Genomic DNA, 25,979 nt, shown 5'->3' on the forward strand with positions numbered 1-25,979 from the left:
CTGGGGTTCAATAACGGAGCAGGAACAGTCTTTTCCCAAGTCATTAATAAAAAATAAATACATTGTAGGATTCAGACTGTCACAGTTAAATAAAATGACGCCCTTTTCTTTTGTTATGCACCAGTGAAGCTGTAGAAAACCAGACAGCAGCAGCCTCAGCACACGAAAAGTGGCAAAAGTAAACTTTCTGTTCTACTTACACGGAAAAAAGTGGAATTCCTTTAAAACTTCATGAACAACATGGATCAGGGGTGAATTAACCGGATGCAACAACATTGTGGAAAACCAGTTGGAGACTGCAAAAAAAAACCTTTTATATCCACGGAGACAACCTCGAGCTTCATTGGAATGATTCAGATCAAAACTTCCCCATGTCAGAAAGGCCTAGTCAAAGTTCAGACCTAAATATGACTGGAAATTTGGGGCTAGATCTGGAAATGTATGTTCAAATGTATGTGGAAGTGTAATGACTTCACTAGGTTGAAACAGACGCCACACTTCACATGCACTACATTTATTTAATTAGTCTGGAAAACAGATATTAAGAAAAAGGAATTGGTTGATTCAATTTAATTTTCAATAATTGTCAACCTTTACTTTATGAAAAATAGTTTTTTCGTTTGTTTTTTAGCTAATTAAAGCATCAAAATTGGGCTTAAATTAGCATTTTTTTGACATTCTTAAATATCCCAAGTTTTCCAGTTTTACCTAAACTTCTACCAAAAACTTCAGATGTGATCGTAAACAAGATATGAACCCAATTACATGACTGTTGTATCTGTATTATTGGAAAATCCTGCTGGCGTTTTAGCTACATGTCTGCTCCTGGTGGTTTCTCTGGGTTTATAGGTCACTCAAGTTCATGCAGTTACCATCTCTACTCTCTATTCTTTATTCTGTAAATTATTTATTTTCGGTCCCACTGGTTGATCCCGACATGCTTTTTGTTTCTTAAGGAATCGGTGATGATGCAGTTCTGTGGGACCAAGTTGGACAAAAAGGATTTCTTTGGCAAGTCGGATCCGTTCCTGGTTTTCTACAGGAGCAACGAAGACGGCACGTGAGTTCCGTTTTCATGTTCCCTCCTTCACTTTCTTTCCTCTTTTCGCGTTGGGTTTCACAAAAATGCCACAGTAAAAAAAAAAAAATCTTTAAAAAAAATGTCATGGAAACTTGAATGTAATTTAGAGCTGTGAGATGCTGTTACTTTTAGTTTTGCTTTATTGTATTAAAGCTACCAACAAATATCGCCGTTACTTTGTGGTGCTGCTGGAAACGTCTGGAACTTGAATTAATTATTTGCTCGAGAGAAAAAAAAAACATAGCAAGGTTAAAGATTTTTTGTTTTTCCTCTTAAAAATGTATTGCATAACTTCATCTTGAATCTTTGTTTTTAGTACTTTGAACATTTGAATCTGGAAAAGCAGAGGTAATGTATTTTTAGAGCCATCACATTAAAAACAAATTTCAGAAATTGCATTTCCTTTTAGCCCTATCGTTTATCTATATTAACAATGTTTGCCTTTATTTACTCAGAATTGAGAGAAACAACAAAATAGAAACAAAAAAGATTCTTAGGGACCAGAAAAAGCGTGGCAGACCTAATAAATGCTCTGTTTCTGTGTGTTATTTTACTTAATTCAATAATTTTCAGCTGTCCTATAATACCACAAAGAGGTTGACAAAATGCTATTTGATTAGCAAACCCAGGAAGACAAATGCAGCATCCAATTACTTTTGAACAAAATGTCCCCTTGGTGGGTATGAATTGATATTCTGTAGTTCCTTTTTGTTTTTTGGTTGGAAAAATGAGAACGATCAAAACTGCAATAGCAGCAACGATGAAAAGGATTGAAACGACCCAACAGAGTCGAACTCCTTACCAGCAGCCTGAATGAACGTCCGATGTCCCTAAAAATAAAAAGTGACTTTGGTTCTTCCTCCGTCAGTTGCAACGTCCACACTAAAGAGTGTTGTGAATAGCTGTGCTTCTTTTATGAAAGTGTGTCAAACTGTCTAACTCATCTGATAAATGGTCATGGTTGGTTAAGGTGAAAATCATCCAATTTTGATCACAAAGACGATTTATTGATTTATTGAAAATCCTGCATTTCTCCAATCAGAATCCCTCCCTACTCTTTGACACTTTTGCTCTGTGGTAACCTCATTTCACTTCTGGGTCACGTTTACCACCTCCCACTTGTCGTCCTTTCTCTCCAGGTTTACCATCTGCCACAAGACCGAGGTGGTGAAGAACACGCTGAACCCTGTGTGGCAAGCCTTTAAGATCCCCGTGAGAGCTCTCTGCAACGGAGATTACGACAGGTAAGCCTCCCTGGTTTGTGGCTACCAGTCCACTGCTTCTGCAAGCATCTTGAACAGCAATACATATTTCCCCAGTACTGCACACAAAACAAAATCTTTAGAGGAATAAATAGCTTTAAGAACCCTTAGTAATGAACAGCAGGTTCCTGCTAATGGCCTCTTCAGACTGGTTTTTGGCTCCGTTTATAAAAACAACCCTCATGTAACAGTTGTATAAAAGGCTCTTTTTACGCTATTATTAGGATTACGTAGAAATGACTGAAGCTGTCATTACGTGACAGTGCTGATAACCTGCCAGAGACTTGTGCCTCACATTGTTTCTGTTTCTCTGGAAAGTAAATAACAGGGCTCCCCTCCACATGAAAAAATGCATGTCCTGCACTGTGTGAGGAGCAGCAGAGGGTCACCAACAGAACGAGTGAATACTGCTAACAGTTCCACCACAGGTGCAGAAATAATGACTGCTGTCACTCTATGTGAAACCAACTAGCATTCAGATTGATCCTTCAGTCTTACTGGTGAGCGGTAATAATATTTTCTGACAGTATTTATTTAGTTTTTTAAGTCATTTGGACCTTGTCTACACCACTATTTGCTGTGCAGATTCAGTGTTAAATGGTGTGATTAGCTGCTTTCTCTTAATGCGGGACTCTTTTTTTTTTTGGGAGGGTCAAACTGATGATGATGATGATGAAACTCATTTGACTCTAGGCAAGAGCTTCCTTGTCAGCTCTTGTAAACATCCTGCCGAGGTGATGACATTTAGGGAAGACTTTGCAGCAATTTCATGGAAGCAGTGCTGCACCTCATGAAGGAGAACTAAAATTGCCACAAGTGAAAATGGGGAAATAAACTTTCTTCTGTCTGATTCTAACCTCCTTTTCCCACGAGGTGGGAAAAAGTCCATTTAGTCCACCTTAATAAAGCTCCAGTTCCTTGGCCTTGAAGGTCTGGTTTGTTTGGAGGAGATGTGAAGGCGCAATTGAGCTCTGATGGGGACCAAAACAGCAAAACGTAGGTCTCTCAGTTCTGTTGAAGTGAACTCTGGTTCGGTTCGAATGTACACTTGGATGTGAATGGACCGGAGACTGCAGGGTATTCTGGGACAGAGTCTAATGCTAGTGGGAAAAATTGCTCAGGGTCTTTTACCGAAGACAAAAAATAAATCCCAGGGCGTGCTGTGGTGGCGTAGGGGATAGCACAACCCATATTTGGAGGCCTTGAGTCCTCGCGTCGGCCGTCGCGGGTTCAATTCCTGGACGCGGCGGCATTTGCTGCATGTCTTCCTCCCTCGCTCTCTCCCTTTCCTCTCAGCCTACTGTCATATAAGGGACACTAGAGCCCACAAAAAGACCCCCTGGTGGGGAGAAAAAAATAAAATAAATCCGACAATCACTAAAATCTGACGTTTGCCTTTTTTGTTTACGTTTTAAGAAGAAGGAAGTTGCGCTGGTGTCTTCTTTTGGAGGTTAAAAATAGTACAAACATAAATCAGGAAGTGATCCTGCTGAGGATTGCAGACACGTACGTCTGCTGGGAAACGGGTTTCCTCAGCTTTCTGTGACACTGACTGTGGACGTGCAGAGGATGGAGGAGCTGTCAGCGGCACTTATTGTTAAAGATATACTGAGTGACAGGATTTGGAGTCTGAACTCGTAGGTACAGAGCACAGCGTCTATACCTGAGGGGTTTCTATCAAAACTCTCACTGTCGAGGAAGAGTGGCGGTAAATGCAACTTTATCCTCGGAAATAAATTCATCTTACATTGCTGTAGCATAAGCCCAGTGATATATTGAGGGTTTTTTTTAACCACCACTCCAATTGTACATGCTGCCTTGCAGCTGCTTTTTTACAAGCATGTTCTCTTGTCCTTCCCGTTTTGAAGAGTGTCTCTGATTACTAAGCAAACGTTCCTCAGCTGTGATGAGTTTAAAGAAAGGAGAGTAAAAACGAGAAAATGGTTGAGTTGCGTTTAATTGCATTTCTTCCTTGGTGACATAACATCTCAGGGGAAGTTCAACTCTATCAAGTAAGAAAACAAACAAATGGATAGATCCTCTTGTGTCTACAGCAGCTTAGTAGTGAAAAAGGCACAAAGAAGCCCACCACAGGGTTTATCTCTGCTGTGCTAACAGACAGCAGCATTGATCCTAAGTTTGGTCCAATAAGCCTATTGCTGGAGCAGAGTTGCTCCATGCCTTATCAGCGGGAGACTCGGCAAGCAGCATGTACGGCGCACAAACGCTGCCACACATGAGTCTGCAGCCTGAGACGGGAGATAAGGGCGAGCTGAAGCTGAAAAACAAAGGAGGACTGTCTTTCTTTTCTTTCCACACACGCACTCAATCACAGCTTCCTGTTGCATCATCAAAGCTCCGGACGACGAGATGTTTTCCTTCCGTCGTTGTCGTCTTAAGGAACAAAGGAGATAAAAAGCGGCAACCAGGAACGCCGTTCACCGGTGTCGGCCTGCACCGTCGCCGCTCCCTACTCCAGTCTTTTTCTTCCCCTGTAAAGCGCATCCGGCTCTCCTCAGCAGCTAACGAGGACTTGCATTACCCGGTCTCGCTCTGCAAGACGGAAAAGTTCAGCCGGGGTTCGGATTCTAATTAGATATCACTCAGATGCTTTAGAGAACTGGCTCCGTGCGAGTTCAGGACACAGTCTGGAAAGTCCCCTGTCTAGTTACAGACTTGTGCAGTGTAACACAGGAGATCTGTCTCTGCTTTCTTCTGTCAAAATGACAAACTAAATTAGCAGAGAGGCTCGTCACTCTCTCTGGCTGAGTGCAGAGGCCTCTCTCTGGTTTAATTTGCTGCTTGTTCTTTTATTCTTCTGGCCCTACTCTCCTCCATGCCTTTCCCTACGAGCCTTTCTTCTGTTAAAGATATTGGTAGATGAAGCAATAGCATCACATATCAAGCCCTTTCAGGTCGTTCTTTATTTTTGTTTTCTAATTTCCTCATAAGATATAATTACACAGAGAAATGGATGCATTTCGAGGTGACAAGAGAACATTATCAAAAACAAGTAAAGGGCAGGTAGATAACATTTTGAAGTAAATATAAGCTTCAGGAAGGCTCTGCCTCTCTAAAAATCAAATAATTATTTTTGTTTGCTGCTTTTGTTGTCCCCTTTTTTCTTTCATTGACATAAATAAACTCAATAAGGTAAAGTTTTTATGTTTTAAATTTGCTTCTCTCCCTCCAGAACAATCAAGGTGGAGGTTTACGACTGGGACCGAGACGGCAGGTAATTACTCTGGAAATGTGTGAAGTTCTCATATTCTCTGCTGACAAGATGGGATTATTTTTATTTTATTTTTTTTGCATAATCGTGGCGTTGAATTAAAACGACGCTGCCATTCACCCCAGGAAAAAAAAAATGGAGGATTTAAAAAACCAAAGGCATTCAGAAAATTAAGGATCTATATGCCGATGGCATGTTGCTTACATTTGATCAGTTATGTAAGAAGTATTTAATACTCCCACAACATTTTTAAAAAATACTTTAAGTACATGTTTACAACATTAAGTTTGATGTTTGTAAGTTTGCTGCGTCCTAAAAGAGAAAATTCAATAAAATATATTGGGGAGAGGAAGAAAAAACAAACGATGCTGCCATGTTTTGCCATTTAGATATTGCACCAGTTAGGGTGAGGCAATATGCTACCCCATATTACAAGTAGGAGCTTTAGAGACCATATCAAGACTTTCATTGTTTTTGTCTGTATGCTGGAGGAAAACTGCCATCATTCAGACATCTGTAAAGGTAATGATGCAATACTCTGAAATATACAATCGTGTAGATATTAAATGAAAGTGGGCCGAGAATAGAGCCCTGAGGAACACCAGATATGATGAGGTGAAGCCTTTCCAGAGTCCTAACAGTCTCTCGTTCTTCTTCATTTGTCCTTGTAGCCATGACTACATTGGAGAGTTCAGCACCAGCTACAGAGAGCTCTCTATTGGACAGAGCCAGTTCAATGTCTATGAGGTAAGTCTGAATGTGTGTCTATGATGAGCTAGCATCCACATTTCTGCAAAGTTGTTTTTGTTTTTCATGGTCATTTCTTTCGTTGTCAGTTTTGTGAAATTTTATCAAGTCTTCTGCAATTTTAATGGCATTCAACTGGATCCAAAGCATTCGTTACAGGATAATATGTAAAGCTGTGTAAATTATCACCTCAGATTAAAGAAGCAAAACGAAGAGTTTAAAAGCTCTAAACAATGATTCAGATTACTATAATGAAAACAGAGAGAAGAAGCTGCGTCTTGAATGATGAAATAAATGCTGTATTTTGTCAAAGAGACACTACTATGTGTTTTCCAGGCTTATAGTGCCATTTTATAGCACAATCAAGAAACCTTCAGTTGTTATAAAATTACTGCGACTACTAAATATATGACTTAAAAGAAATTTGACTTTGCATTTTAACACCTTGAAATTCGGCCTCTGTCTCTTTCCTGCTCTTTCTGAAACTCCGCCTTCAGGACGTCATCACAACATCGCTCTTCTATTAACCCTTCAACAACGCTTTCACTCGCGTTTCACTGAGAAGTGGCTCGTATAATGAACTCGGCTGATACGCAGTTCCACCAGGGGTTTGCTAATTGCTGCTGGCTAGTCTGAAGGAATCGAGTTGGGGGATTTGCGCGGGACAGGAACTCTGAGGCGGAAGCTCAGAAGCATGGAAACTGCAGCCCTGAGGAGGAGCTGCGCCTCGAAGGCGGAGCTATGTCCAACCAGGTGTTTTGCACAGCTGAATGGTTGCCATGGGCGATTACAGGATTTCTCAAATATGCACGAAAGAATCAAAGCCACTCTTCAGATATGTTTATGATGAGGGAATAACTCAAAAATATCTCAAAAAGGTCAATTACATGTACTACTGGCCCTTTAATTATGTATGGCCTGATGCTACTATAGTGGCTGTCTAGTTTCCATATGTTGATTGACACACAGAGAAAAGCACAGTGGACGTCTTGCTTGTACAGCGGCTGTTCTCTTTAAACTCTTTTATTGTCTTTTATATCTTATCTCACAGTAATAAACAATGTTCTCCACCTGCTTGACCTCAGTATAACCTCACTTTTCTTTTGGAAATAAGCCTACAGTGGGTCTGTTTCACTTTTACTTTCCATCTCCAAAGGCACGCTCGCCTCATGGGTGCTCGCTCAAAGATAACCAAGGATAAACACACACAAAAAAAATTCCACACGTTTTGTCGGCTGTTTTTTCCTCGAGGCCCTCTTCCTCTGTTTAACCTTGGCACAGTTTAATGGGACCAGGAAGCAACACTCCACTCCCAGTGTTTGGGATTCAAGAGGAGTCTCGGCCTCGCTTCTGTCTGGGCCCTTTCATTACCGAAGCTCTTGGATGTTTTACAAACTCCTGGCAGGTTTATGAGAGATGGCACCAATTGAGGGCAACAGCTGAAGATGGACTAAGAGCTTGAGGTTTATCTGTATATCTAAGGTCTGATTATCTTATAAATTCACACTAATTCTGCATATGTTGCACACAATGCTGCTGATTAAAGATGGGATTTTTCTCCTTTGTGTCCTGCCCCCTCCGTTTTGTCCTTTTCATCTCCTTCCTTCTTCCTTGGTCATGTCTCGCCTCCTAAAGAACATCTGCTGTTCTGCCTTTATTTGCTGACAAACTCAACCCGAAGGAACAAACTAATACAGAGAGACCTAAATGACAAAAATAAACCACCCAAAAAAAATCCCACTACAAAGGCCAATAAAACCGAAATCACAAAAACTCATGACCCATCATCTGGTAATCTGGATTGTGGTTCAAACTAAGGCCAGGGGTCACGGATGTTTTAAATCCTAAATTATGGATTCTGATGCCTTGATTCAGTTGAATGTTTTAAAAAGCAGCGACAGACTTTTCTGCTTTAAAATCATTTGTAATTGGGTAAGACTCTCTTTTAGGATGCAATTTGTCTTTTTATTTTTAAACATCCTTGTGTTTGACTGTCCACTTTATGCTCTATACATGTGCAAAGTGTTTTATGTAGATATATGAATGCTACTTTTGGCTTTTTACTTTTACTTACTCCGTCCTTCCCTTCTTTTTCTTTTCCTTTTATTTATGCCTTCTTGTGCCCTGCATTCCTTTCTTCATTCTTTCCTTTTTTGTCTCCTTTCTACATTAAATGTCTAACTTTTTCTATATTCCTTGTTATTTTTTGTACTTCCTCTCTTATATCCCTCCATTTTTTCTTCCTTGCTTTCTAGTGTTCTTATTCGTCCCCTCTGTCCTTCCTTACTACCTTTGTTGTTTCTTTTCCTTGCCCTGCCTCGCTTCTTTCTTTCTTTCCTTCATTTTTTCCCTCTTTGCTTTCTTGTGTCCTTACTTCTCTACCTGTCCTTCCTTGGTCCCTGTCTCCCTTCCTTGTTTTTTTTTTTTACTCTTTTATTTATGTCCATCCTCTCTTTCCTTTTCCTGTCTTTCCTTACTTGTCATTCACCCTCCCGTCTGTCTGTCCTTCCTCTCCTCCTCCCTCACAGTCTCTGTTTTCTCTGCAGGTTGCATATTTAAAGCCTGCTCACAGTAGAAATATTCCTTTTTTTCATTTTACAAATAAATTAAAATGATTTTGGATGAAAATGTGAAGGAATTCCTGCTTTGCTGCATGAGTGAAGTTTGAAATTAGCGCATTATGTTCCCTTTTACAGGTGGTAAATCCCAAGAAAAAGGGAAAGAAGAAGAACTACAAAAACTCTGGAACGGTAAGCCAGAAACTCTGCTTCAGCTTCTTTTGCTTTTTTCCTCCCTCAGTTCAATGAGCCGAGTTTAAAAGACCTGAAATGTGGTTTTATGCTTCACTTCCCGCTGCCTCTTTCATCCTGTAAATAGAACTGGACTTTTTTATTTATTAAATTAGAGAGAAACACCTACATACGTCCCGTCGGGGATCGTTGACTGTTACCCTATCGCTTCCAGGTGACGCTGCTGTCCTTCCTCGTGGACGTCGAAGTCACCTTTCTGGACTACATCAAAGGAGGGTAAGCGCCCGCCTTGAACCCGCGCCTCAAACGCTGGGGCCGCATTTTTAATGAGGGCTGGCGTGCCGAGCGCCGTCCCCGTCTCGATAATCAGCCCTTCATGACGGCGTGTCTGCACTGTGCCAAAGATAACGATCCCTCTATGTGACAGAGTCGGGTGGAAAAATGTACATTTTCATGTGAGAGGGCGACGGGGAAAGGACTGGCAGATGGGCCGACCCCAAGTCACACAGATCAGTGTTTGTGTGTCTGCTTCCTGGTGTGTAACGGCTTCCATGCGTTCATCCTCGCCTCTCTGTACATGTGCTTGTGGACGTATGGTTTGCAGGAGGGTTGACTGTGTGTAGCTAGGCATGGCATAGATGCTCGCCTACACACTCTGCCTTCATTAGAGTCACAGAGGGGGAGACTGTCAAAGGAGGGAGTGCGTGTCTACAGCGTTAACACAAAATGCCACTGATGCATTTGTGTTTACAGGCTACCTAAAGGTTGGCTAGCTTGTAGCTTGTTTTTTGTCTTTTCATAAAAGTTTTTTGAAACAGCTTTGTGGGTTTGAATTGTTTTGCGGCACAAACCCAAAGGAATAAAAACAACGCACTGCTTCTTTTTTCAGATTTTCTCGATGATCCTCAATTTAAATTATTCTTTTTTATTTTTTGAAGAACAGAAAGTCTGCGCTTTCCTAAAGTCTTAAATGCATGTAGCTAAAATTCAGCTATTAAAATTTCTTGGCCTTTAACACATTCATCACATGTTCATGTGTTTAAGTTTCCTCTTGGAACTTTTCTGTCAGACAAAATTCTGGGTCGCATTCAGCCATCTTTGTTGCGCTCTGTGACTCAGGGGGCAGCTACAGGTAACCATCTGCTCGCCAGCTAGCTAGCAAAGTGCACATTTTTTACATTTATAGTACATCAGTCGCGATACAGGTCTTAAATTTCACTATTAATGGTTCTACAAATGCCTTGAATTTGAGTTGATAAAACCTGCAAGTGGCAGGGTAAAAAAAAAAAAAGAAAAGAAAAGAAAACTTGCAAGGAGATACTGGGAACTTGGATGCCACAGCTTTCCAGTTCAACTGAGGACGCGTTTTCAGTTATAAAATGCAAGCCTGCGCTCCCACCGCGTGTCCTGCATATGTTCACACACTCACTGTCTGCTAAAGGAGACGTCCTCCATCATCAGTTCCTCCCTGAGTGTGGATTTGTGTTTTTTTTGTTGTTTTGTTTTTGTCTTTTTTGGCACTGCATTGTGAGTGTAAGCTGGATGCTCCGACACCCTTGTGCGGGTAAATTAGGAGCCAAGTGCAGTTTCTCTGTTTGCAGCCTAAATGGAGCGTAATGGGCCTGTCGCACTTACTCCAGTTGCGTAATGGGCTGACGGTGTGTTTGTTTGTGTGCATGGACACAAAGATGCACTCTCGCACATTAGAGTGTGAGCACACACCCAGACATTCTTCCGTTTGAGCATTTTCCTCGTGTCTACCTGTCCAGATGGACTGTCGTCCAGGTATTCAGTCTCTTTTCCCTACCTGCTTCTGTCCTCACTGGTCCTTTATCGTCTGACTGACGGCTCTTTTTGCAGTTTCAACCTAATCAGCTAATTGTTCAATTGAACCTAATTAGGAACTAGACCTGCTGATTGGATTAGCATAAATGAGTGATTTGAAAGCGCTCTCCGTTAGTCCAGATTGACGGCGCGCTCATGCTTTTCCTTCCCTTTGATGGCACTACCCGTGAATTGTAACAATGAAGCCCCGTTTTGTGCCGGAGTGATGATGAAGTGATGAATTGTTGCCGATATCTTTCATTTTTAACACCGTCTTTGAAGACCGCCCTGTCACTCAATGTGACAGATATTGTTTGGTTTGTGAATTGAGCATAGAAACCTGAATAGAGGCAGGAGGGAGCTCTGCTGGCACTGTCGTCTTCCTGAGAAGCTATCATTAGCGGGAGAAGAGGACAAGAAAAAAACTCAGAGGAAAAAACGGCAAACAAGGCAGCTCCTTGAAAAGACACCAGGCTTGAATAGAAACTTGAAACAATTCGTTATGTTCATCTTACAATATAAAACACTAAAGTTAAGTATGGATTTGTTAAAACTTAATTCTGCAGTGCACAAACTTTAAATATGTAATCAGCACAACATGGAAGGAAGGAAGGAAGGAAAGAAATGAGATTGGACACAAATAAGGAAGGAAAGGAAATTATGTGAGGTAGGAAGTAGACAAGTAAGAAAAGAAGGGCAGACACAAAACAAGAGGGAAGAGGGAAAATTCAATGAAGGAAAACTAGACAAGGAAGGAATCAATTGAAAAAGGGTAAAAGATACAAAAAGAAAGGAACAAATGACATTAATAAAAGAAGAAAGGGCAATAGGAAGGATACAACAAAGGAAATATAGAAGAGCAAGAACAAGCATGAGGAAGGAAAGACCCAAAGTAGAAAGGTGGAAATGACACTAGGAAGGATACAAGGAAGTTAAAAATGGAGGTAACTTTTAAACAATGGAAGAGAAAATGAAATCTTGTAAATATTCAGGCCTTTTCTTTAATCTCAGTTAATTTCTGTCCTGTAAACGTCTTTAAATTACGCTACAAAAGTATAATAAGTTCCAAAACTTGTTAGCCTAACTGTTGAAAAAGCGTAAGAAGATTACAGTGTTGCATACGTCTACTGTACGAGAGATTAATCAAGAAACTAGAGGTTTTTCTGAGCTGTTGAGCCCTCAGAAGTCCAGCCTGGTTCACAGGAACCATGCATGGTGTAACGGTGAAGGAGGTTGATGTAGAGGAGTCAGAGTGATCGGGCGTTTGGCTTCTTCTGCCGCCATCTGGACGCTGTCCAACAAGAAACATCTGCTTGCCTCTCATCAGGAGAGGTCACGTCCCTCGACATCAGATGCTGTTTTCAGGTCGCTCACTGCACTCATGCATAAACGCTTCACCCTGGACCAGAGGAAGAAGAAAACATTTTTTCTGAACACGATTTAAAGTTTTGGGGTTTTTTTTGTTTTGTTTTTTTTTTCCAGGCAGGAATATTCTTGTGTTAAAGCTTTCAGGAAACAAGTGATATTTTTGTATTGGTTACTGATGAGGTGTTGCTGTAAATTTGAACTCGTCAGCTTCAAAATTAGTCCATTTCAAAGAGAAGGGTTGATTAAAATAAAAGCCACTTTTTAAAAATATTTCCTGTCATTTATAAAAGAAAGCGAGGAAAAATAATTATTTTTAAGCCAAACCGCCCTGTCCTTCCTTAGAGTTTGCACTATTTTGCATATTCCATCCACTGCTAAGTTTATAGGAACCACGTATGGGCTCATGTTTTATTTACATCGGCTCCAGGCGAGGAGCTTCCAGAAAACGCAGTAACATTTTGGGAAGCAGGATAGTTTTTAATCTGAGCCGCTGTGCTGAATTCTGCTGCAGGTCTGTAGATGACCAAGTGTTATTTTACAGCATCCAGGATCTACTTCTTGTCCTGTATGGTTCACGTCGTCCCTGCTTCTTCCTGGCAAAGTGTCGCTTTCCATCAGCATCAGTGAATCAGTGGTATAGAGTGACGGTGCGTTGCATCAGCTGCGTGTACGTGCCAGATAAGCATTTGAAGGGCTGCACTTCACTTAGAAGTTCTAAGTGACTTAGTTACAGCATTTTTAGTGTGAAGATTAAAAGTATGTTTTGGTATTCCAATGTCACTGATAGTGACGCATAAGGAATCAGTAAGCACTATTTGCATGATGTGCAAAATCGTTTTCCTGAACAACAAAAACAAAAAACTGCAGACTAAATGATGGACCAGATTTAAGGTGACTTTTTTGTTTTTGTTTGTTTTTTTCCAATTAAAAACACAAAGCAGTAATTTGTTCATTTATTTTGCCTTTCCAATACAACTTCTTTAAATCCAATCGTAGAGGTGTATTACCTAGACACTGGCTACTTCTGGAGACAAAATCTAAATCTAAAGACAGGGGGGGGAAATGTCAGCTACAAATCTGTCTTTAATTCGAGTGGAAATAGTAAAACCCACTTTAACAATGACTTTTCTTTCACACATGATTTGACTGGGTTGCCTAGCAACGCACACGCACAAATAAATGTGGTTAATCATAGCACTTTAAGGAAATTAGAAATCTGCTAATATCTGTTTAGTAAGGTCAGAGCTTTACAAAAATCAGATCCGGATGTCTTTGAATCTCAGACTGACTCATAGGTTGGCTTTAAATGTGTGTAATGCAGATCATGCAGAAATATGAATGATTATTCCACTCCGTTAAACTTCCTTTGTAACACATTCGTTCCTCATTGCTGTTGAGTTCACCTCGTCCTGTTTTTCCCCTCACAGTTTGAGTTGTTCTGTCTAACTTTGTGCATCTGTGAACGGCAGGAGAGGAACAGCAGCATGAATAATTTAGACTGCTCGGATGGAGCTTGTGTCTGCCAACATGACGACCTGGACCAGAATCCACTTACTGACCCTGAGTGCCTACAGCTGTCCCCGAGAAAAAGTCTCGTTATTTTCCGGTGATTGAGTAAAGTGGCTAAATAGTGTTTGCATGGCTGTAAAAAAGGTGTTTCCACTGTTACTGATTCCTTTGGTTTTATATTTATTTGATATACATATATTAAAAGCCACGTCAGGTGCTGCCAGACCAGATGTTGAAGGTTGATGTATCTTTGCTCAGCGGCCCAAACAAAACACAAGACTGACTTGGAAGAAAAAACAATGAGACCATGACAGTTACACCCTGTTGGGATGATTAGGTCTACTCCTTGTAGCCATTAGTTTGAACATGAGGCTCAAAGAGATTCCTCTGCTTTCCATTGACCTGTGAAGGTAACAAGGATGATGACCCAATTGGCGTTTGACTTCGAAGATTAGTGTACAAGTGGCAGCGTTGAGGATTTGCCATGACAGATTGCTTAACCACATGATGCTTCTAGAGGTCAACATGTTGTGGAGTGTTTTTGATTTCGAATGAAGCTTCAGTCTCTCGCAACCGTCAATACCTGCCAAGTCCCGACTAATAAATGATGTCTCCTTTTGTTTTCAAAGGACCCAGATCAACTTCACGGTGGCCATTGATTTCACAGCTTCCAACGGTGAGGACACACTCGAACCGTGCACGCATTCACACTTGGAGAGCTGCCTGAAGACAGAGAAAAAAAAAAACCCTGAGCACACAGGGGAAATTTATTCAAACATATGCAAATGGAGTTATCAAGTATTCCTTAATGGCCCCTCTCCATCACACCTGGCAACTAAAGCTCAGCGGGCTAACAGGCTAAGATGGTGTTGATTACGGACCGAGTTATGCATTTAGGGTTGAGCTCAGGCCATTCAAAACGGGGCAGCGATTAAGCAAAGTTCTGTTAAATGTAGCAGATGCTTTAAAGCAGTGGACGGACCAATGAGTCTGAACTGTTGGCGCACATGATCCTGTGGGTCTGCCAGAAAACGTTTTTATGAGCATGCGAGCCACTGACATAAGTCAAAACTTGGGAGGTCAAAATAAACGTCACGTTATCGCTGCATCTGTGAAGTAACCGCGTCTTTTGATACGTTTACTCTGATTTTATTAACCTAATTTTTAACTTACTCCCTGACGAGATTCCCAACTTTTTTTTCCCCTCGAAACGGTGAGATATTTTCATAAAACCGATGGGTCACGAAATATCAGCTCGCAATCTCTGAATTTCTGTTGCGTTTCACAGGAAACCCAGCCCAGCCCACCTCTCTCCACTACATGAACCCATACCAGCTGAACGCCTACGCCATGGCCCTGAAGGCGGTCGGCGAGATCATTCAGGACTACGACAGCGACAAGATGTTCCCCGCACTGGGCTTTGGGGCCAAGCTGCCGCCGGACGGACGGGTGTCCCATGAGTTTGCCCTGGTGAGTGGAAAACCGGGACACGATATAGAGTTGCACAGTTCTAAATTCTGCTATCGGACTTTCTTTATGCTCATTAGCAAAACCTTTTGAACGTTTTCATATTTCGCCACTGTATAATCTCAATCGTTGATATTTTAGAAGAAAGTTATTGGGAAGCTGAAAGCAGGCTGGGATTAATAATTTGAAGCTTAATTTAACCATTTTCTTAACAGAGTGAATTAAAGTCTCTTTGCTTGTTTCTTAAAGGGGCAGTACTACGTAGTTTTCAGCCACACTGTGCCTTTGTGTAGCACAATAAAGTAATTGTTGCCTTCAGCGACGTATGTATCAAAACATGACTTAAAAGAAATTTGACTAAGCAATTAAACACCTTGAAATTGGGCCTGTGTCTCTTTAAGAAGCTCCTGCTCTTTCCGACAGTCCGCCTTCAGGAAGTCATCACAACAAAGTTTCTCCATTTAAACGTTTACAAACGTTTTTAGGAGCGTTTATATTGAGCTCAGCAGACGTGCAGTTCCACCAGATGTTTGCTGATTGCTGCCGCTAGTCTGGAGGAGCTGAGTGCGGCTTTAGGTGATGGAATAACATCATAACATTATGGAAAGCTTAAAAAATGGATTTAACATGACACTGTCCCTTTAAGGTTTCAGTTACATTTTGTTGCTCCGTCTCCTTCACTTGCTTGCCCAAGATTATTGCACTAACCTTTCCTCACGTTTTCAGAACGGTAACCCTCAGAACCCGTACTGCGCAGGCATTGACGGCGTAATGGAGGCCTACTACCAGAGTCTGAAGTCCGTTCAGCTCTACGGACCCACCAACTTCTCCCCCGTCATCAACCACGTCGCCAGGTGCCACACACTCTCACTTTTTGGAGTTGGAGTGCAATTAAACCACCTTTTATTTGCTCCTCCGCTCGCATGTTTTCCACCACTGCTTATGTAATGGATTTCATTGGAGGATGTGCGAACGAACGCACTGACACCAAACACACTCTCCTGGCTTTTTTTCCCCTGTAATGAGCTCTGTGAGGCGAGTGTTGCCAGGTAGCTAACAAGAAGTGTTTTTATTTAAGGAGTTGATTACATGTTTGTTTCTGTCTGCGCCGCGATGAGAGCATAAATCATGCTGCAGGGTAGAAGAGCTGGCGCATCAGACAAAGTTCTCTGAAAAACACATTAAGAAACTTTTCATACAAGGATGAAATTAAAGAGGTGTGCCCGAGTGATGTCTCATCAGGCTGAGGGATCATTTACTGAAATCTTACCGGCATGACGAGACGAAAGCAGGGTTTATGAGGAAAGACCTGAATATAGATGCATAACATCAGGCTTGCTCCTGCTCTGTGATCACCCACTATTACGGACACTCAAATAAAGCACTTTATTAGAATTAATAAGTACACAAATGTGGGGAAACACAAAGTTTGAATGCAAGAACCACTTTGTATCGAACAATACCATGGTGAAAAGGCATTAGCCGTGACTTTGGTGAGGAAGCTGCAAGTGCACATCAATCTGGGAACCATTACAAGGTTGTTTCCAAACAACTGTCCGTTTTCACAGGGGTGAACGTGCCAACCAGGTTCAGAAGAGATTTCTTCTGTTTTTGCTTTTTTGTCGCAATTAAATGGTCAAACAAATGTTAATTCCAGTCGAAGATAATCCGAGCAAATACAAAAGTCAGTTTTTAAGTAACAAATAAGTGTATTTGTGATTAGAAGTAGACCATCCAAACTAACATGGCCTTATGTTAAAAAGTATTTACCCATAAATTAACCACTTTGTGGGCGTCTTTTAATTTCACAACCTTAGCGTGTTAGACAAAGAAACGCCTTGCTTAAATTGCACTACACCATTAAAGTCAAATTTAAATCCAAACTTTGACTAGGCCACTCCTCAGCCCTCAGGTGATTTTTGAGCTCGCTGGTGAGCCTCTTGCTGCACAACCCAAGTGCTCTTAATCTTAAGAGCTGTCAGTCGTTGTGCAAAGCTGAAAGCTGGATGTTTCTGCGCTTCTATTCCCAGATATGCTGCTTCTGTGAAGGACGGTTCTCAGTACTTTGTGCTCCTCATCATCACCGACGGCGTTATCTCGGACATGGCCCAAACGAAGGAGTCGATTGTCAATGTGAGTGAGCTGGTCGGTAGCCGACGCTTCTCGACCGGTAAAGTTTGACACTCATTTCGAGACTAAAGCTCAGATTTCCAGCATAATTACCCTCAATAATGATTCTTCTTTGTAAACTTAATGAATGATACAGTAAAATATACTAAATATACTGCATATTAAGCATTTTTTCAACAAAATGCTTTATTTTAAAAATGGAGTTCATCAATGTGACAAACGTTTTTGGTTTTTTTTAGTAATTACGTGTAGATTGAGTACAATGTCCATGAAGATTATTATAAATCCTTGAAAAATTTTGTACAAAGGCCTTTAAATAAATGTTTTTACTGCAGTAGCATCATCTCATCTCTTTTTTTTCTTTTTAAATGTAATTTAAGTTTCTTTATTCAGTAGGAAAACATGACACATGAAGAAATAATTGGACTTTGCACAATAACATTGTCAAACCCAAAGCAATCTCGACACGCTAGTGATGACAAATCAGAACCAGATACGTCAAGAAGAAGAAATCATATACGTTCAATATATCAAATTAGTTTAGTATCTGATCAACAATCAGCAATAACTCTCACTCATATATTTAAAAGCATCAGTTGAATTCATTAGAAGTCGGCTGTTAATTTTTTCATGTTTTTTGGGGGTTTTTTTATCCCTCAGCTTCGTTTGGAGCATATTTCATCAGATCAAGACTTTAATTAAACCAACATCCACCACCGCCGTCTTGTTTGCTGGGTTATTTTCCCGTCGCTCCTGATTACATACACCGCTCTCTGAACGACAGCTAAAAAACAAGTCGCTATTTTCTAATCAGCTTGTTTTGTGGATAATTGTCAGCTTCTAACTTTACTGACAAAGAGACGTCAGAAAAATCACACATTATGGCGCTTATCGGTTATTTTTATCATCCAGAAGCAAAAGTCGAACCGAGGAAGAAGGAAAGAAGCTGTCAAGAGAAATGATCTTCCTTTCTCCGCTTTGCCACTAAAGACATTATGTAATAAGAGAGCCTTTACTCTTCTCTCTTTTTTAATTTTATTACTTGTGGGTAACGACGCTAATTGCTCAGATAATTTTATTGTTACAAGACTCTTGTTATTGTAGCTGATGATCAAACTGTTAGTCAGAGGTGTTATAATGCGACCTTGTGGTTATTTTATTATGGGCCCGTCTTTAAACCAGTTAAACCAGTACTTTTAGCTTTTTCTTTCAACATTAGCCGGTCTTTTAACACTTGGTTTCTTTGTGCAATTGCAAAACACTTGAGGGATAAATATCCTGCGTTAACAAATGCTTGGGAATGTTTGGGAGACTCTTTTAATTTTCTATGGCTCTGCTTTTGTTCTCTGTGTTGTAGGCTTCATGTCTCCCAATGTCAATTATTATTGTGGGAGTCGGTCCAGCAGAATTTGATGGTAAGCCATACCTAACACGACAAAAACAAACAAAAAAAAACACCTTTGGATAATTTTCCATTTTTCACGTGAATCAGAATTCAGCCTCCAGAATAATTGGCTTGCATGCCTCTATAATGTAGGTTGTGTTTTAACGCTTTGTCTTCTTCTCAGCCATGGTCGAGTTGGATGGCGATGAAGTCAGAATCTCATCCAGGGGAAGATTTGCAGAGAGAGACATTGTTCAGGTAATTTGCCCCTTTTCTCCTCCTCAAATTTCCTGACAGTTTCAAATCTAACTGTGTCTAAGGTTGCAGCAGCAGTTTTGTTCTGTGGTTGAGGTCATTCTGGATTAAGATCGTCATTAAATTGAGGTCATGTTTGTAGAAATGTCACTAAATATTGGCTCCAGCATCCATTTTATCCTCACTTCTTTGCTTCATTTTTTAGTGCAGTGCCTCTTCAGAAACCGTGATATTGTCCAAATCTAAACTAAAACTTCAATGTGTTTTTATGTATATAATTTGGTGATTATGACTCCTTGATATTTTCTGGAGTGTGTGTAAGTTATGCATTTTTTCCTGCTTCCCTCCCTTACTTTATAACATAATCTGGCGCCCATGGGTGCACCAGACTCTCACCGGAAAACCTTGACACAGACGAGCCACCTGTTGGCCCGTTCTCATTAAAGTAGATGAATAGAGACCTTCAGCGCTGCTCCCTGTCCTAAAGTCATGTTTGAAAAGCCAAGAAAGCATTTTGGCTTCTTTAGATTTGAACATTTATATTTTAAGCACTCATTTCTTTAACCCTATTTGCAACCTCTATCCCCCTTTTTGGTGCTGCTGCCCTGGAAAACGTCACTAGTAATACCGGTCAGGTTCATGCAAAGATGCAAAGAAAAGTCGTTCAGTCAGACTGAGCAGTTTGTTTGACTGTGACCTTTATGTCACCATCATCATACCGCGCTGCCTGGCACCCTCCCATTCAGCCACACGGAGGCTCATTAGCCGGCTTTTTCATAAGCGGATACGCACACATACAGTGTCTTTGTACGGGGAAGAAGAAGAAGAGACAAAAAACAACAACTTAGTTTCACCCTTGGAGTATTGCTCCAGCTCAGCCTGCAGATTCTCATTATGAGCAAGTTAATAACCCAAATGACATGGCAATAGGATCTTGTTACTGCAGGTGGAAACATCCAATAAAATAAAGGAATATTTGTTCTGTTTTTTTGTTTTGTTTTGCTATTAATCATGTTTTAGACAATATAGACAGTACATCTGCAGTCATTCTTCATAACATTTATTAGTTTCACCCCTGAAGTGACACTCGTGGTTAGATTATTGGATTTACACACATCTCCTCTTTGTATTTTGTGTCAAAATGTTTAAACATGTGTACAGCACCAGAATAAAACAGACATCCAATTTTGAACCTGAGGCATCGGCTGGAACTGCCGTGACCTTTTTGTTTCTCTCCAAATGACTAAAATTAGACCCAAATCAAAATGATATGATCGACTTTTATTCATTTTTATTGCTTATTTTTCTGTTTCACATTTGCCGCTTGCTGTACTCTAGAAAACGATGCTTTAATGTTTATATTTGCCAGTTCTTTAGCAGAGAAGGGAGATATTCTAAGGGCTTTATAGGCATTAAAGTAGCCAGAGATGCTAAGAAATTTGAACTTGCGGAAACTCTGAGTTGCCACTTGTGTTGTTGACGGTTTTTCCGAATCTTTCCAGTAATTCTTTGTTTGTTTTTCCTTCCAAGTTTGTTCCATTCAGAGACTACGTCGACAGAAGCGGGAACCACATCCTAAGCATGGCCCGGCTCGCAAAAGACGTCCTGGCCGAGATCCCGGACCAGTTCCTTTCCTACATGCGGACCCGGGGGATAAAGCCTTCGCCGGCGCCGCCTCCCTACACGCCGCCGGGGCAGCCCGTCCAAACCCAGATATGAGGAGCTGTCGAGAGTCAAAAGTCTTACAGTCAGGTGTTCTCCGAACTTCACGCGCAAAATACTTCCGTCTCCTTAAAGCCGCTCTCCATGCTTTGCCGTCATGGATGGCCCGGGGTTAGGGGGGGTTCCTCGCGGTCAGGAAGCTGCACGTCAGGCCGGGGAAGAGGTGCTTTAGAAGGAAAACGCAGCAAGAGTCTGTTTACTTCCACTATCGAGCATTCCTGTAATTGTCTGGATTTTGATATGATGTTTGTTGTTTTTCTTCTATCGTGTGGGTGTGAGTGCGAGTGAAACCTAGAATAGCTTCGGAGCGAGCCGATGGATTCAAACTGTGCGGAGAAAGGAGAAGCAAAAACGTGAAGAAGTTAATGATCTGGGTTTCAGCTTGGGGAAAATGTGAAGAGAATGTCTCCAGACAAAGAAAAAAAGTCTCTTAATCTTCTGTTAGAAACAAAAAAAAAAAAGGAAATATGTAAATTCTCTTTCTCTTTTCTCTCTCTCAGACTCATTGTTTACAGTAAATGCTAGCAAAGATTTCTACTGTTGATACTTTTATATACATACCGTTTCACCATGAAGGTTGTAATACTTTTTCTTCTCCTGGCTTTATGTCAGGTAGCTGCAGTGCAGGTCCTGGTAGCCCTTCTGTACCGTACTGTGCTGTACCGTACTGGACTGTATTCTGGTGTTTGTATTAACCTTTTGCATGCATGTAGCCTCAGTCAAGTGCATGCAGACAGTGACCATGCACTACCTCTTTTCTCCATACATGTGTTTCTGGGATGTAGATTCCTGTGTCTCACTTTACTTCTTTTCCTTTGTGCCTCTCACTCTTTTAGTAGCTGTATTTCCATCCAACTTATGCTTCTCTCCTTCTTTCCTGTGCTTTATTTATTTAATATGAGTTTTTATGTAATTTCTCTAATTTTCGAAGTTTAAAAGGTTTGTTTTTATGATGGAAAGTTTTGCGCAGCACTTTTACCCAGACAACAAACACTTTGTTTGTTGAATACAACTCAAAAATGTTTGAATTACAATCCCATCGTCAGCCGTTTGATTAAATAGTCAAACGAATCGGTTGCGTTTTGTGCTACAAAATGCTAACCTTCCATAATATTAGAAATGTACCACAACATCATAATGCTAGCTTTTCTATTTAATGTTGTAAACATTAAGATGTTTACAATGTATAACTCAGACAGGTAAAAAGAAATAGCCAGATATCAGATAGCCTCCAACATTAGCTGGTTGTTTTGAGCTAGCCTACCGTCCGCAGCCAAACTGAACTGGACTGTTAGCATGTTGTTGATTCTTCAATCTGTCGTATACATTAATATATATATTGGTTACCCCTAGTCCAGTTTTTCAAAATTAATAAAGCTCTTCAAACCTCTTCTTTAAACAGATTCCCTTTTACAGCAACTTGCCAACATCAGCTGGCTCTTTTGTGAGCTAGCATAGCTTCCGTAGCCAAACTAAACAGAACTGCTAGCATATTGTGGATTCTTTCTTTTCTCATTTTTTTTTTGGTTTTCTCCAAGTCCAGTTTTTCAAAATTAATCCAAATTTACGGCACTTGAAACACTTTTGAGCGACTCTAAATTTTATGTAGCATTGTTGACTGTTGAATGGAAATGTAGCTACTGTCTTCATATTCAAGTCTCTTTTTTTTCTTCTCTCTCTCTCCAAACTTCCTTGCTAATCATGGCCAAGGGGTTTAATGTCATTGTGTCCTCACACCACTTTCCTCCCGCCATGTTCAACACCTCAGCAGCTGCTCTCAAACTAAACGCTGTTTGAGCAAAAAGAGCCCAGTGGTCAAAAATGCATAGAAAATCTAAATTATCCCATTGCGTGCGTTTGGTTTTCGTTTTTCTTTCTGGTTCTTCGTGGCGAGCATGTACGTGCGTTTGCAGGTTTTTATTACACCTTGTAGCTTTGATACAACTTTGTACACAAGTTTTACTATTTGTATTTGTATATGCCATGGTTTGTGCGAGTCGTTATCCACCGACAACGTCCGATGAAGTAACACTGATGTCTTCTATTTTCGTTGCGAATGTGGGTTGGATGCTGTCCTGTCAGCGATGAATGGGAATAAAAGATTGAATGAAATAACGTAACAGCAGGTAAATTATAAAAAGGTTACTGAAGTAAAATCTTTCCACACAGGGATAGAGTACTTAATATTAGTAAATACTTTATTCATGAGCTTGATGAGTGTCAATATAATGTCAAAATGAGAAATATAGGATAAAACTCTGAATGAAAATTTTTTTTAATTGGATAAATTCAAATCTTTTAGGCTTAAATACAGAGTAGATTGGGAAATTACTTATTCAAAATGTTGCGTCTGAAAGCCAAACATGTGGCATTTTCTTTCTCCCTCTTTCTCATGTGCGGTCACGTATGTAGTCATGTAGCAGTCTGTGTGTTTGGTAGCTTAGCACAACTGCTGTGTTCAAAGCTTAGCTGGACACCTCATTAGGACAGCAGGTCAAAATGAGCAGCTCATTACTGCAGCAGATGCGGTGTAAAAACACAAGCACTAAACTGGAAACTAATCCTGCACTGTGGGGTTTAATACGGGCTGCATTGATTGGATGGGCAAATGTGTTTCTGATGTTCGCTCTGCATAACATCGACTACTTACTTGCCATGTAAAACAGTGCCGGGTAGAGTTCAGGTTCTTTATTTATTATAAGTTCAACTGTAGATTAAAAGTAAAGTGTCAGAGAAAGTTAGCCAGGACTGTAGAGTGGAGAGTGAACTGTTTTCTGACAACCTGTCGGTGCTTTATTTCATTTGGAAAATTGGAACATGCTTGTCTAGTTAATGCAGAGTAGGATGGTGGCGCTCCAATTTCCCCAAAGGTGGCATTCCAAAAAATTTGTGACCCTAAATGTAAGCCCTGGTATACATCTTAAGTCAATAGAACAGGAATAAAAAGAATTGGCAGTGAGAATATACTTTTTCCCAGTTGGTAACTTTTCATCTCTTCTAACGTTTAAAGTACAAACAAGCTTCAGAGATGACATTTTTAGGGATTCGTTTAGATATCTGAAGATGATCTCAAGACACTTTTCCTCTTTTATAACTGATCCAAACTTTGGAAAACCCAGAAAAAAAGAATATACACTGGGATTTTTTTATATATATACAGATTTTTGGGTGCCCCAGTGACCTTGTATTGAATAGTCGGTAAACAAGAAATAGGATGGAGAGAGAAGAGGAAGACATGGAGCAAATGGCCCAAAACTGGGAATTGAACCCAGGATAACTCCATCGATTAGTACCTCCGCTGCTGCACTTGGTGCACACGTTCTACCAACTGAGCCACCCAGCGCCCTGAATACACACTGCGTAAAGTGATTCATATCCTAGCCAACTAATACAAGTTTTCACTAAATGTTTGGCCGTGACGAAATATCAACATTCTGAGATTCCATTTCTGTGGCCAAGCAATCTAAATAATTTGATTATTATTTCATTAAATACTTAATTGGCCACTTGGTGGCAGTCATAGACTCTGTGGTGTACAACCATACCAAGATGGTCAGGCAGCCACTAGTTAACATCACCACATGGTGTGTGATGTTTTAGTTCATTTTTTTTACAATTTTTTACACAATCTCCTGTGTAATTGACTACATTAATTATGTCCTTCCATAAATATTAGGACCAGAATCCTGACTTTAAATTGGAATTTAAAATTTTATAGTGTTTTACACATCGACTGACGATCAGGACGGAGATTTTTCTCAGCCCTGAGTTCTCATGTGAAGCAAATCGCTTCGGCTTTTAGTTCCTTTTGCTTAATTTCTCATGCTGTCTTTGCTGCGCCTGGTTTTTTCTTGGCTATGCATATATATATATATATATATATATATATATATATATATATATATATATATATATATATATATATATATATATATATATATATATAGGCACAGCTCATTAAATCTGCCTATTCATGAAGTCAGAAGCGTATTTATCAAAGTGTGCGTATGCGTGTAAATTACTCTGTGTGTGGGTGTGTGCAAGGCATATTTATAGGAGTTTTTTTTATATATATATATATATATTATTATACCAAGTGAAATGTTAACACACGTAAGATTTTTGTTTACTAAAGATAAATAATATGTTGTATGCTTTTCATATCTTCTTAACGACGTGCACTACTATGTTTGCATGTACAGTTTTACAAGGGATGCACCAGTTCCTTTTGTTGAAAACTCGAGTGTTTTGAAATCTACAGATTACCTACATGAAGGATTAACTGTACAAAATGGCCTTAAATCTTTCGCTGAATTGTGCGATGCCTTCTTCAGAAAATTGTTTTATTGAAAACGATTTGATCCGTATCTACTTTGTGTCGGTGTTTCTATTGCTTTCTTGTGTTTTCTTTGCACAAAGTTCAGTTCTGGGATTTAAAAAAAAGAAAAAAAAAAGTATATAAATCTATATATCTTGTACTTTTTCTGAACCCGTGATTGATCAGATAAAGCATGGCGAAGTACTGATTGTCTGATAATACATAGATGACTATTTCTGTATTGAACTATGGATTTTTAAATAAATATTCATATTAAACTCGGCTTGCTTTGCCTTTCAGTAATCCGGAAGTGTTCAGTGATCATCTTTTGTCGTTTATCTCGTCCTTTTGCAGTCTGTATTGAAGTAACACGCACACATTGATGCAAAAGCACATTGTCAGTTTGATTTGCTGTGCTTCAGCTTTGCAAAAAGTTCTCATCTTTTAAGAAATGCATACTTCATTTTTGCAATTTTATGCCCCGTCAAGCAATAACACACAAATTTGGAGTTATTATCTGATGGGGGTTGATGAGGTTCTTCGAAGCTCAGCGACAGACTTCGACAGCCACTGAGATTTATTTTCCCAATCTGAATTGTTTTTGTCAGATTTTTATGACGCCGTGGGAAGTCGTTTTGCTGGTTCCAGGATTTGAATTTGCTCATAAAGATGCCAAACTTTTTAAAATGTTGTAAATGATTCGATTCATCGTAGACGAGGCTTTCTTCTCCAAAGTTCAGCCAAGTTGGCTGGATTTCAGAGAACCTGTCGTTTACAAGGGACTGAACTCTGCATAAAAGATAAAACGTTTTGATAATCGGCCTTGAGATTTTAGAATTTGTCAAACGAGTAATAATGTGTATTTTCCAGCCACATATTGCCATTTTATTGCACAAACAAGTGTTACCTTCAGTTGTAATGAAAATGCTG

General features: G+C 40.1%; 1 protein-coding gene across 5 annotated transcripts in view; it reads left to right on the top strand.

Annotated features, from left to right (window-relative positions):
* The window catches only part of LOC122826402 (copine-8), an 82,979-nt gene extending 57,648 nt beyond the window's left edge, over positions 1–25,331 (top strand). For 4 of the 5 annotated variants that reach the window (XM_044108208.1, XM_044108207.1, XM_044108206.1 and 1 more), the window contains 13 exons: positions 957–1,060; positions 2,221–2,325; positions 5,537–5,578; positions 6,247–6,322; positions 9,019–9,072; positions 9,287–9,348; positions 14,403–14,449; positions 15,062–15,243; positions 15,967–16,094; positions 17,271–17,373; positions 18,728–18,785; positions 18,939–19,012; positions 20,540–25,331. In XM_044108208.1, coding sequence (XP_043964143.1) covers positions 957–1,060; positions 2,221–2,325; positions 5,537–5,578; positions 6,247–6,322; positions 9,019–9,072; positions 9,287–9,348; positions 14,403–14,449; positions 15,062–15,243; positions 15,967–16,094; positions 17,271–17,373; positions 18,728–18,785; positions 18,939–19,012; positions 20,540–20,728 — 1,224 coding nt within the window. In that variant the 3' untranslated portion in view covers positions 20,729–25,331. The other variant, XM_044108210.1, reaches the window with a different exon arrangement.
* The last annotated feature ends 648 nt before the right edge of the window (positions 25,332–25,979 follow it).

This window comes from Gambusia affinis, linkage group LG23 (genome assembly GCF_019740435.1).
Source record: "Gambusia affinis linkage group LG23, SWU_Gaff_1.0, whole genome shotgun sequence".
NCBI lineage: Eukaryota > Metazoa > Chordata > Actinopteri > Cyprinodontiformes > Poeciliidae > Gambusia > Gambusia affinis.